This window comes from Agrilus planipennis, unplaced genomic scaffold (assembly GCF_000699045.2).
Source record: "Agrilus planipennis isolate EAB-ADULT unplaced genomic scaffold, Apla_2.0 scaffold8, whole genome shotgun sequence".
In the NCBI taxonomy this organism is placed as follows: domain Eukaryota; kingdom Metazoa; phylum Arthropoda; class Insecta; order Coleoptera; family Buprestidae; genus Agrilus; species Agrilus planipennis.
In genome coordinates this window covers 2,877,998-2,891,015 of record NW_020442461.1, presented here as the reverse complement: position 1 = coordinate 2,891,015, position 13,018 = coordinate 2,877,998, and the positions used below count along the sequence as shown (strand labels likewise).

General features: G+C 36.7%; 1 protein-coding gene across 1 annotated transcript in view; it reads right to left on the bottom strand.

Annotated features, from left to right (window-relative positions):
- LOC108734033 (muscarinic acetylcholine receptor DM1) overlaps positions 1–13,018 on the bottom strand; it is a 32,519-nt gene that overhangs the window by 8,597 nt on the left and 10,904 nt on the right. The window contains exons 2-5 of the mRNA XM_018465419.1: positions 6,933–7,188; positions 5,501–5,805; positions 3,243–3,530; positions 3,014–3,158 (exon numbers count right to left, since the gene is read on the bottom strand). Coding sequence (XP_018320921.1) covers positions 3,014–3,158; positions 3,243–3,530; positions 5,501–5,805; positions 6,933–7,100 — 906 coding nt within the window. The 5' untranslated portion in view covers positions 7,101–7,188. The remainder of the gene's footprint in view (positions 1–3,013; positions 3,159–3,242; positions 3,531–5,500; positions 5,806–6,932; positions 7,189–13,018) is intronic.

Sequence of the window (13,018 nt, the reverse complement as noted above, 5' to 3'; positions counted from 1 at the left end):
TCTACGTTGCACCCCCAACTCTATAACTGCCTGTTGCTCTTTATACAAACTAAGTATCACTCTCCTATCTTTGTAATTCATCCCTACATTTTTAAGTATATTTAACATCTTGCCCCATTTAACATTGTCAAAAGCTTTTTCTAAATCTACAAATCCTATGCACGCACTCTTTCCTTTTTCTATCGTTTTCTCTATTGCTAGCCGTAAAGCTAGAATGGCCTCTCGCGTTCCTCTATTTCTTCTAAACTCAAATTGATCTTCCCCTAATAGTTCTTCCGCCCTTTTTTCCATCCTCCTCTGTACAATTCTAGTTAAAATGTAGGTATCGCCTTTCAAAAATTATTTGGATAATGTAATTGATAATTTCTGTGACTGATACAATATCGTACAAGTTGAGGTAAATTCCTTTTGAATCGATCATAGATCAGACTATTTCCAAATATTAACAAAAATGAGTACTGAATATATGAAGTCACTTTAACCAGTACCCGACTGTATTATTTTCACGAAAATTTTACTCTTTGTCGATGTTTGATATTACACATCATTGGAGACTATTGTAAAAAGCTAATAAGACTCCGGGACAAATATTATTTGAAACAGGAGGATAAAAGTTTTGTTATACCTCCGTTTTCAATCACCTGCCGCCGCTTGATAGTGTTCTAGAGGCTTTTGGTAGGATATCGAATGCCAACCTGTCGGAATTTAAACGCGTGTCATGACGAGTAACGATAACTTTTCCATTGCTTGCCATCAGTGTCTTCGCTATTCGTTTCGGATTTCGCTTCAGACGCTTCGCGTAGCGTGAGAGAGAGATATGCTCGGGGATGTTCCTTCGTTGGTTTGTTCAGCAGCGGCAGCCAACTGGTGGCGATAATGGTCTCATTTCACGTGAACTACTACTCCTTTACTGCGCAATAGTCCCGGATTTTATCGTTTCGGGATTCAATTTCGAACCTTACTATTATAGGTATCGTATCGCGTGGTGGACGGGGTAAAAATTAGGGTTGTTTTCTTACTCACTTCCGATCGATATTCGCGAAAGCGAGAAAAAACGTATGATGCTCAATCTACAAGGTGACCCATAGAAAACAAATACAATTTTATACTTTTGACATGATTTTTGTACAAACAGCTCAGACATTTCGATTGTGATTATAAAGAAGACATCTAAATTCAATGTGTTCGTATGAAACACTTTGAAATTCAATAATGGTTAATATTAAATTGTCACCTTTCGTACCTTAGTGGTCAGAGCATCGGTGCGTAAAGCCAAAGATCCCGGGTTCGATTCTCGGCGAGGTTGTTACAATAGTAACAGTTTTTCTTCAATAACTTGAAGTAATTTACAGTGGATAAAAATTAAAAATGAATTTTGACATGTTTTCATTCATGTTACTTCAACCTCAAAAAGGGAAGGGTCATCACCTTTACATTTTTAAGCGGAAGGTCAAGACAAACGACACACCTTCTGAAAGATGTTTTAATTCCCTGTGCAACAGGTTTTTTTTTCATTAATATTGGACAACTAATCTCCGAGAAAATGCGCCCTCAAAATAACATTAATTAAGACACATTAAGAGTAGAGTAAAGTCAAATAAGCGTTGGTTGCTATGACATTTAAAAATTCAAGGGTGCTGTCCCTCCCAGCTTTGGGGTTGCAGAAACATAAAAAAAAACAATTAAATTTAGATACCGCTCTTACAACCAAAATGGAGCTTTTTGCTCAAAAATCGTGCTAAATGGTATAAAATCGAACTTCCTTTTTTCAATGGGCAACCCTGTATATTTTCTTTATAAAGTAAACAACAGAATCAGTATTTTATCAAAAACATTTCTTTTTATTTTTTTTTTCTATGTCAGGCTTCCCGATCCGATTCGGTGATGAGTTTCACAAAAAATTCGATGTCCAATCGCATTACATAATTCGGTATGACAACGGTTGCCGCAAGTTTATCCGCACCATTTGCTTCGATTGACAAGCGATAACACACTAAAACCCCTACTTTTTTTTACAAGTTCTTTTATTATTAGAGCCATTTTACGAAAGCAATTTATTTTGGTACTATTAATAGACACATAACGATTTACTTTTTTTTGTTGTTTTTTTTTTGGGGACTCTTCCTCCCTCTTCATCATGTGAAAATGTGGCTTACCTAGCATTTTCACTGACCCCCCTTAGCAAATATTACGTCACAGGAACTCGCCCATCGCTCTATTAACGATTTTACAATTTCCAAGTTACGAAAAAAAATTGAAATAAAGTTCAATATTATATATATANGACAACAACAACCACGACCAACCGACCTACAAGGTTAACGATCCGTCGAACTAATGTAACTATATACTGAATATACTATGATTAAACATACATATAATTTAGATATCTTTTAGAAGTGAGTTAGTTTAATATGAAATATTATTCTGAAAATTCATTTCTGAATTTTTTACCCACTACACGCTACCTCAAATTAATGAGGGAAAAATTGTTGCTGTTGTCGCACCCCCGCCGGGAATCGAACCCGGGACCTTTGGCTTTACGCACCAATGTTCTGACCACTAAACTACGAGAGGTGACAACAGCAACCACGACCAACCGACCTACAAGGTTAACGATCCGTCGATTTTTATTAACTTATTTATATATATACACATTGGTGCGTAAAGCCAAAGGTCCCGGGTTCGATTCCCGGCGGGGGTGCGACAACAGCAACAATTTTTCCCTCATTAATTTGAGGTAGTTTTTAATGGGTAAATAAAAAATCGAAAAAGTGATTTCAAATTAATATTGCATATTAATCCACTATTAAGTAACTAATAACAATGTCATAGGAATTCATATATTTAATATGTATCAAATAAAGTTGTTGGACTTCAAACGTCGTATTTCCTTACACCACCAAATTTTTGAGATAAAATCTGCCAGAAATTATAAGCTTCGATCTCGCGCCACGCTGCGAGCTTCATATTGTGACTGTGGTTGATCTTTTAAAGAAAGAATTAAACTTACCCTCGGTTTTCGCCTATGGGGTTGGTGTTCCACATAAATCGAAGCAGGCATATAAACGGAATCGTTGTCCCCTGTTGAAGATTCCGATCGAGGTCTTCGCCAATCTTCCACTTCCACCGTTGAGCATGCATTGTTTGCTTCTTCACTGAAACAAAAGAAAACGATCCAATAACCACTTTGCATTCGTAGTCTACATAGTAAACAAGCATTGAAATGAAATTAAATTTACCTGGAGTTACTCCTCTTGCTAGAGTCCTTCTTGCCAGCCCCTTGACCTTGTAAATTTGGCAAATCTTTCTGGCGTTTCTCCGTCTCGCGCCATATTCGCCAATAGAGAATGCACATGACGGTGACCGGAACGTAGAAGGCTGCGATCGCTGTTCCAAATGTGATGTAATGATTGGTCTCGATGAACTGAATGTAACACTCTTTGTCCGGCACTGTACGTTCACCTTCTATATATGGCCAACTGTATATCCAAGGAGGCCATAAAAGTAAACTTATACCCCACGCACATCTAAAATCAATACAAACGCCCCCTATCAATAATACAGGCCACCAATCCCATGAAAAGGTAAAAAGCTTCCGGTAAGACATCTAAAAGTCAAATAAAATAATTCGAAGTACGAATTCGTACTATAGATGGCGTTTACCGCGTCATTCGTGGTATTTGCTAAGACGCGCTGTTAAGACAGCAGGTAAAAGTTGGCCTGTGTTCTGTCGAAGTTGTCTGCGACGCGCTGATGAGATCCAAAGAGATCGAAATCGCGATCCGCGCCTGGCAGTTTCGACAGAATACAGACCACTTCGAATTATTTTATTCGATTATGGTAACGTGCCTATCACGTTGAGGTTACATACGGCGGGATTTGTTTCAGCAAGTAGATATTCATATATTTAAATGGACCTTGTTGGAGCATACGTAATCCTAAAATGTAGCATCGTGCTACAGATGGCGTTTACCGCGCCATTTGTGGTATTTTCTAGAAGTCAGATTTTCACTTCGTTGAAAACAACTTTGTTGTCCCCTGGTAGAAAAACTAACACTGGAATGGAAAAGTGTCCCACCAAAACACTTTTCAGGGATAATCCTCTCTATTCATTCCTGCAATAATTTCAGTTGCCCCTTCACAAACGACACCTCTAGGTCCTTACGGAAAATGTCCTTTTGCCGAACTTTTTTAAACTTTATATTGTAGTAGTTCTGGACGTGTTTATCAAAAATCTTAAAGGGCGCTATTCTCTTTTTGGGATATGGCCCCCTTCGGTTAGGACTTTCAACAAGATGAGCTTTTACTATTTAATGCCCATTGAGAATTTTGATCTACAGAATTCAAAATTTATGGGTCCATTTTCCATTAGAAGATTCTTTGCAATTACCAAATTTTAATTCAAATTGAAAGAAACGAAAAACATGAGTTTAACTTTTTGCTAGCTCTGGAATCGGTGATAAAGAACTTATTGACTGAGATAAGTGAAGTCTATTTGTAAAGCTGAAAGTTTAAATACGAAAAAGGGCGAAAGGCAGAAATTGACTAATTCCACAAAAAGTGATTGTACATCCCGTTATTTTAACGTGACTTTACGGGCTGGAAATGTTCATTATTTTAATAGCTCCATATACAACCCGTATACATGTATATCTATTGCAGTCAAATGGAAGAATGCCAATTACGCGAATTGCGCAAAAAAACCTCAGTACGTACCTGCAACTTTATACGGGGTAATTTCAAAAAATGATCGTCACATTTTTAATAAAAGCGTTATTTATCATGGAACCAGGTAAAAATTGAGTTACTTTTGATGTTGATGACAAATGTAATTTAAATTTAATAGACTGCGAAATCTGATATAATATTTTCTTGTGCTTAAATACTCTGGAAATTTTAGAAATTAAAAAATGTTAGAAATCCGTGGAAGATCTTTCTACTGTTAACGAAATAATAGATTTCTATATATCTTCATTACTGAAAGTGATTTCCGGTTCTAAATAACAGCAGTAAGTAAATATCAAATAGAGGTTTAGACCGTTGCTTGGCAATTGTAAGGACGCCGGTTCAATTCCGGGTCCGTTTGCCTTGGTCCAAGTTTTTCTGTGGTTTCCATGGATTATTTAGGCAAATGCTGGTACAGTAATATTCCACAGATAATACTTCATTTCCTTCTACATTCATTTCTCATCTTTCGAACCACCACCCTTCCATTCATAAGATTCCTGAAAGGAGGATGAAGAGGGCCTTTCGCCCTACTTCCGGTGTAGTCCGGAGGGACTTCCCCTCGTCACCAACATTATTAGTGGCTGGTGGGAATGAAACACCCAAAGTAATCGCCGAAACCATCGTTAGAGTTTTTCTAATAAATTCATTGAGAAACTCGTATGCCAAATGTTTCTCCTTCAAATTTTGCATTTTTATGGTTCCACATGTTTCACCAAGTTCCAAGCGACATATTATTAAAGTAAAAGAAAGTTATGGTATGAATTATTACCCGATCATGATTGCAGCCCTATTGGTGGTCCTTTTGGCTCTGTATGTGAGCGGTCTGGTGACAGAGAAGTAGCGATCGAAGCTGATGATGAGCAGGTTGAGTACTGATGCGTTGCTAACAAGGTAGTCGAGTGAGAGCCAAGTATCACAGATGAGGGGTCCCAAAGGCCAGTAGCCGAGCAACGTGAACACTGTGAAGAGAGGCATGGAAATGAGGCCTATCGCGAAATCCGCTATTGCCAGTGAGAACAGGAAATAATTGCTGATCGTCTGTAGCTGCTTATCAATCTTGAACGATATCATCACCTGCAAAGAAGCAAAACAAATCAACGTGGGATTTCCTGTGCGGCAGCTGTTCATCTTTACATCATCATAAGGTCGTCAGTCCTAAGACCAGTTGGACACGCACCTCCACACTTTCCTATCCTGAGCTAATTTTCGCATTTCCAGAAAACTAGAACAACCCACATCCTTAGTAATCTAATCTAGGTCTACCTCTACCCCTCCCAACTCCTGTATCTGCCTCTAATATATCTCTGACTAGACCTTCCTGCCTGAGAAGGTGTCCTACCAACCTATCTCGCCTATTTCTTATTCACTTTCATAGAGTCCCCTGTTCTCCTATTCTTTCTAATACCTCTTCATTTCTAACCTTCTCTATCCACGGTATCCTCATTATTCTCATGTAACACCATATTTCGAAAGCTTCTAACCTTTTCTTTTCCACCGCGCCCTCTGCCCATGTTTCGCATCCGTACAGCATCGCGCTCCAAACATACACCTTTAACAACCCTTCTCGAATTTCTAAATTAACCGTTCGCGAGCATAAAAGTGACTTCTATTTATTGAGGGTGAGTCGACCCTGCACTATCCTCTGTTTTATATCCCTACTACTCCTTCCTCCTTTTCTACGTTTATTTTCGCTTTTCCCAGCTTTTGTAGAAAAATATTTTCCAGGTTTAATCTCAGAACCCTAGGTTGGTGACTAGTGAATCCTCAGAGTGACACACTAGGGACAAGATTCCAAGATCTAATCTACGTCTTCCTCCGTTCCTCTTAACTTATTATTCTGCTTCTACCATGCCCAAACTAGCCCTTTATTTTCCTATCCTACCAACCCATCTGGCCTATTTTTAGTCGACTTCCATAGCGTTCTATATTCTTCTACCTTTTCGCGAGCAAAGAAGGGATTTCTTTTTGTTCAAGACAATTGACCTTGCGCTGTTCTTTAGTACTGGTGTTCATTTTGTACCCACGGTCTCAATATTTGTACTGTTCTCTGATCATTCTCTAAATTGGATCAAAGTAAAAGTTGATCGAACAAATACCAAGACCAAAACCAAGTACAATTGAATTTTTGACAACACCAACATTGATTCAGTCCACCACAATTTAAAAGGACTACATTTTGGATAGTGTCCTTGATCACTTACCATCATATTTCCAACGACGGTAATGAAAGAGAGGATTGCTGCGATGGTGCCGATGAATACTGTCTGGGTGATCGAAAAAGATGTGTTGGCGTTGGTGGGATCGTCGGACGACGAAAAGGTACCATTAGACGCATTCAGCAGGAGCGTCAACGAGGTTGCGTTGTTCATTGTGTCACGTGCAACAATTCGCTGTCGTCATGGTCGGCACAACGAGCAGCCCCATCATGTTCCCCATTCCTATGCCATTCCGTTTTTCCTGAAACAACAAACAAACTGTCAAGGCTGTGCTATCTTCTGCTTTGTAACTTCTTTCTGAGTTATCTGATACCGAAAATCAGCCACTTTTTCTAATTTTTCGTCTCCTATTGGGATCTGTCAAATGGACAAACACCATCTGGTGGCAAAATTTATAACTCGAATGAGGGAAAAATTTACATAGGAACTGTGCACGCAAATTGTAAAATTGTTTATTAAAATAATAAAACACGTTAAAAAAGTAAAAATTTTTTTGATGATGGAGTCGACGAAGTTTTCTTCTAAAGTTAAATCAAATAAAAAGTTAATATGTTCAGTGAAAAGCTGCAATAGCACTTCAGACATAGATCTTCACTCTTCACCTACATTAACTACTTTCCAATAAAAACTAACCGTTTTATATATGTAAAAAATATATTCGGAAAATTAGAGAAAAAAGTAAACTAATAGAAGCTTGGATGAAAGCAGTAGGTATCAAAGAAGTGAATTCCGGAATAAAAATTTGTTCACGTCATTTTAATGCACATGATTATATTTCAGCAAGTATTTACCATCAGCCATAACCTTAATATTTAAAACTAGAATCATACTAAAATTATAAAGTGAGAAATTATTTATTCCTGTGTAATTGATTTAACACAATTCTAATGATACGATATAAGTATTTTGAGGTTAAGAACCTACCTGCTGCAATACAACAAAGTTGCAATAATGTGTTTGCAACGTTCTCTTAAATCGGCTTTGCACGTGCAAGTCATTGATATGATATTGCTTAAATCACCCAGAATCACCTCACCAATTATATAACGTGAATCACTTTTTAAATCCGAAGTTTGTAAAAAGTAGGCAGTAAACTTGACGGAATTTGAAGGCTAGCTTCCGGATTTGTTATTTCCGAATTTTATAATGTGATTGGCATTAAAAACACGCTCACCTTCAACGAAATTTCCTTTCCGAGGCTTTGTGTCAGCCCAATCACATATTGTGTCAATACTTATCATTTTATCGTAATTTAAAAACTTGGAAATTGCACAGTACACTATAGGAACTACGATTAATTTTCCCTAATCGGCGCCATGTTTTTAGGCTCCTCCCATTTGACGGATCCCAATATTTCTATCCACTCTTTTCCTACTTTTTTTTCCTTGCATACCAGCATTTCTGTTTTACTTTTATATTTTACAGTGTAAACATTCAGTGTCCCTAAAGTGGTCGTTATTACATGAACAAACTTCAGCACGTCCTATCATATTTCATTATTGTTAAGTTCTATTCCGACATACGCATTATTTTATCCACTATGTACATTAATGAAGATGCCCTTGTTTACACTTATTTCTCCTTGAAACGTCTAATACGCCATACAGGACCTGTTTGCGTCTGATGCTACTGAATAAACAATGGTCGTGATGATGCATTAAAACATCTCAACAAAGAAACGCAAAAGTATTAGTATAGAGGGTTGAAATACTTGTAGGGTGAAGTCCTTGAATACTGCACAAGATCGGGCACGTGGTTAAGAAGAAGGACATGATATCTAAGGGGTTTGAGATCTGGACGTTGGAGACCCAATTGTAGTTGAAATTAATAGTCGAAAGCAAAAGAAACGCAAACCCCTTTTGCAGGAGAGAACAAGAATATCTTTTGATTTGTACTATATAATTTGGTCGATAAAATAAAGATTAATATTCCTTCAGGACGTCCTCCTAAATTCCCACAAATAAAGTTTATAGTTTTTCACTCATAAACCTGTTTATAAGAAAGAGAGTTGACTAAGTGATGGTGAAGTTTATCAGTAAAACTGAAATAAGGACGAAAAGGAGACATCGACTAATTATACAAAAGTGAGTTTATCGTTTATCTTTTGGTTTGTAAAATAAAATAAAGATTTGCGTCCACCCACCTGTGTCTACCCCCAAATTCCCACAAGTCTAATTATTAGTATTCTTGAACTTTAATCTTACTTTCCATATGTATTGTATACCTTGTTTATTTATTAACGTTAATGCCTATAATCGAAGATAAAGGGGATGTATTTATACCACCGACGCAGATGTGTGGGCTGATGCTTCCTCAAAGACTCTTGGGGCACGTATCATGTGTGGGATGTTATTTAGATTTATCTTTATTAAAAGAAGTTTATGGGTTAGAAGGACTTGTGGTAAGAAAATAGTAAATATTGTACTCCAAATTAACCCTCAGCATTAAATAAGTTATTAGGCGTTGAATCGATACAAAAAATAATATGTATGATCAAATATATTGGTGTTACGTTATCTTGTAAAATTGTCGACTCTCCTCATCTAAGGATAAATCCTGGTACGCCTATAATAAAATGTGTAGCAACTCCTGTATTTAGTCCTATTCTAGTCGTGGACCTTTGAGAATTCTGAAACCTTTTCGTATATTTTATGTTTATGGTTGTGAACGATTAATTTAGAAATTCGAGAAATGTGGTGTTATAGACGAATGATGAGGATACCGTGGCTAGAGAAGGTTAGAAATAATGACAGAGGACTCTATGGAAGTCAATAAAAATAGGCGAGATAGGTTGCTTCTCAAGCATGAAGGTCTAGTCAGAGACTTATTAGAGACAGAAACGGGAGTTATGAGGGGTATGGGTAGATATAGATTAGATTACTATTCGCAAGTAGTTAAGGATGTGGGTTGTTCTAGTTTTAGGGAAATGGGAAAATTAGCTGAGGATAGGAAAGAGTGGAGGTGCGTGTCGAACCAGTCTTAGGACTGACGACCTTACGTTTTAAATGTTCTTGCATTTATTTATAGTTTGTTTGCGATCTTGATGTTGCGTTTTGATTGAGATTTAATTAAGCTTTGTAAAAGTAATATCTTTACTTAGTGCTGCATGTATTGCGTCTATGTAAAGTGGAATATTCCTTGCGACACCAATCAGCGCCTTTTAAGTTGCTGCTGATAGCTGACGGTGATGAAATTAGCCTACCATTCGCCTATATAATGAACTTAATTAGTTCACTTCACTTTTACTCCTTTCCTTGGCACCGTTTGATAATAGCATTTGAAACAATTGAATGTACTATTAGATAACGCGTAAAATTTAAAAATATGGATTTTACACGACCCCCTTCAAATGTTATTGTCGTCTTGTTGTTGTTTTTTTCTTTATAAAACTATAATTATCAACAATGTGTAAGACTTAAGTGGTTAAATTGAGTAAAATCAAATGATTATAGATAACTTATTATATCTCTCCATTTTTGCCATAAATGTCAACTTAATAAAGAATTTCCTTAGCAAAATAATATACACAATATAATTGCGTGAATTTCTAAAGAAAAGTTTTTTTCTAATGGGCAATGCCGAATAAAAAGGGCCTAATAACGAAGTAGAAGTTTATTTCTTGCGAAAAATGCTTTATATCTTTCTACATGCCGCTGGCCTTTGTCATTTTTTGTTTGTTTAAAGCGAGGTGAAAAAGTGTAATATTTTTGTTTGGGTATAAAGAGGGTGAAACGCCCTTGGCAATTATCAGATCTCATTTTAAATGGATTCATTATCTTCGGAAGAATGGCTGGATCGTGTTTTCCTTGGAAAATCCTGATACAATCAGACAACAGCCGCTCATGCAAAAAAAAAATGTTTAGGTAACAGGGTGAAAAGCGTCGGAAAACGTTTTTCTCTCTCAAGCGACCTTAATAGGTTTACGTTTGTCGAAGTATCATTTGCTTTTAAGTAAATACGGTTGATTTTTTTGTCGATGAGCCCAATATGTTTTTACTTAATTTGAAGCCGAACGGGTCAACAAATAAAATAAATAAACTTGAAAACATCTGGGAGGACCATTTAAACTTTTTAGAATTCAATATTAATTACAAATTACCTCGTACCTGCGTTCTGGGAAAGCAATTAAACAGTTCAAGGAAAGACTAGACGATCCGGATGTTTCTAGAGGGTTCCAGAAAGGAAACAAAAGAGTATTTAAAGGAAGAGACGATCGCCGGGAAGAAGAAATAAATTGACCGTTGCAGAAGTGAATCCAGAAATAAATTAGAAATAAATTGATAGTGATAGCAAAGAAATAAATATAGATATATATAATATAAATATGATATAGATATATTCAATATTAATTACAAATTACCTCAAATTAATCAGGAAAAATTGTTGCTGCTTTCACACCCTCGCCGGGAATCGAACCCGGAAGCTTGGGCACCTACGCACCAATGTTCTGATCACTAACCAACGAAATGTACTTATTACTCGTCAAAATAATGTATATATTGTAGCGAGCACGAGCGTGTTTGTGTGCGATCGGGCACAGGTGTGCGTGGGCGGCTTATCGATTGGCCGACTAGCCGCGGGCGCCTTTCTTTATGTGCGCCGTATTTGTAAATGTGTGTGTCGTACCTGCGTTCTGAGAAAGCAGTTAAACAGTTCGAGGAAAGGCTAGACGATCCGGATGTTTCTAGAGGGTTCCAGAAAGGAAACAAAAGAGTATTTAAAGGAAGAGACGATCGCCGAGAAGAAGAAATAAATTGACCGTTGCAGAAGTGAATCCAGAAATAGACAGTGATAGCAGAGAATTAAATAGCGCAGTGAATAGTCATATATCAATAGTAGTGTAAATAAATAGTTTTTGTCGTTGTCAGTCCTAGAATTTAATTTTGTTAAACCCACGAACATTACAATATTATTTTAATACCATATCCTCCTCATTAATTTGAGGTAATTTTCGTGAATAAAAATTAAATGAATTAAATACTAACCACTGTTAAAAGTTTCAAATATTGTACTCCAAATTAACCCTCAGCATTAAATAAGTTATTAGGCGTTGAATCGATACAAAAAATAATATGTATGATCAGATATATTAGTGTTATGTTATCTTGTGAAATTGTAGACACTCTTCATCTAAGGATAAATCCTGGTACACTTATAACAACACATGTAGAAACTCTCGAATTTAGTCCTGTTCTAGACATGGACCTTTGAGAATTCTGAAACCTTTTCGTATATTTTATATTTATGCTTGTGAACGATTAATTTAGAAATTCGAGAAAGAGTGTTAAAGGTGTATGTTTGGAGCACGGCGCTGTACGGGTGCGAAACATGGACGGTGAGCTCGGTGAAAAAGAAAAGGTTAGAAGCGTTCGAAATGTGGTGTTATAGACGAATGATGAGGATACCGTGGATAGGGATAAAATTAGGCGACATAGTTATAAAAGTTACGCAGTTGCTTTTGATCGTAAGAGACTATAGAACCCTACAAGTGGCGTAATAATAGGGTGGCAGAACGGGTAAAATGCCCGAGAGGCCGTGAAGACAGGAAGAACCTAACATTTATTATAAAATTTGATAAAAAATATTAATTTTGTATTTAATTAATTAAGGTTAGGTATTGACGCAAGAACATACACGAATTCTAGAAATACATTAGATATCGGTTTTAGATCGCGTCCATTGCGCTAAGTTTACTGTTTTGCCGCTGCACTTCTTTGGTGGCGCGGGCTGACGATGTTCGGGGAATCCCCGCTTTCAGCTTTTGAAGGACGATTATTTATTTATTTATAAAGATGAAACTACAATGTGAAGCTTCTTTATATTAAGAGTGAGTCCCATTCGATGATTTTACAATGACTCTTAGATGGCATAGTTACGTTACTACTCTACAATAATCAAATTGGTACGTAATTTTTTAAATATGCGAGGTTTGTTCAAAAAGTATCGCCAATTTTGTGCTTTTTCACTAATATTTATTTATGAATATCTATTTTGTTTCCTTCAAAGTAATCTCCACAAAATATTATACACATCTGCCAACGTTTCTTCCAATCCTCAAAGCAATTTAAAAA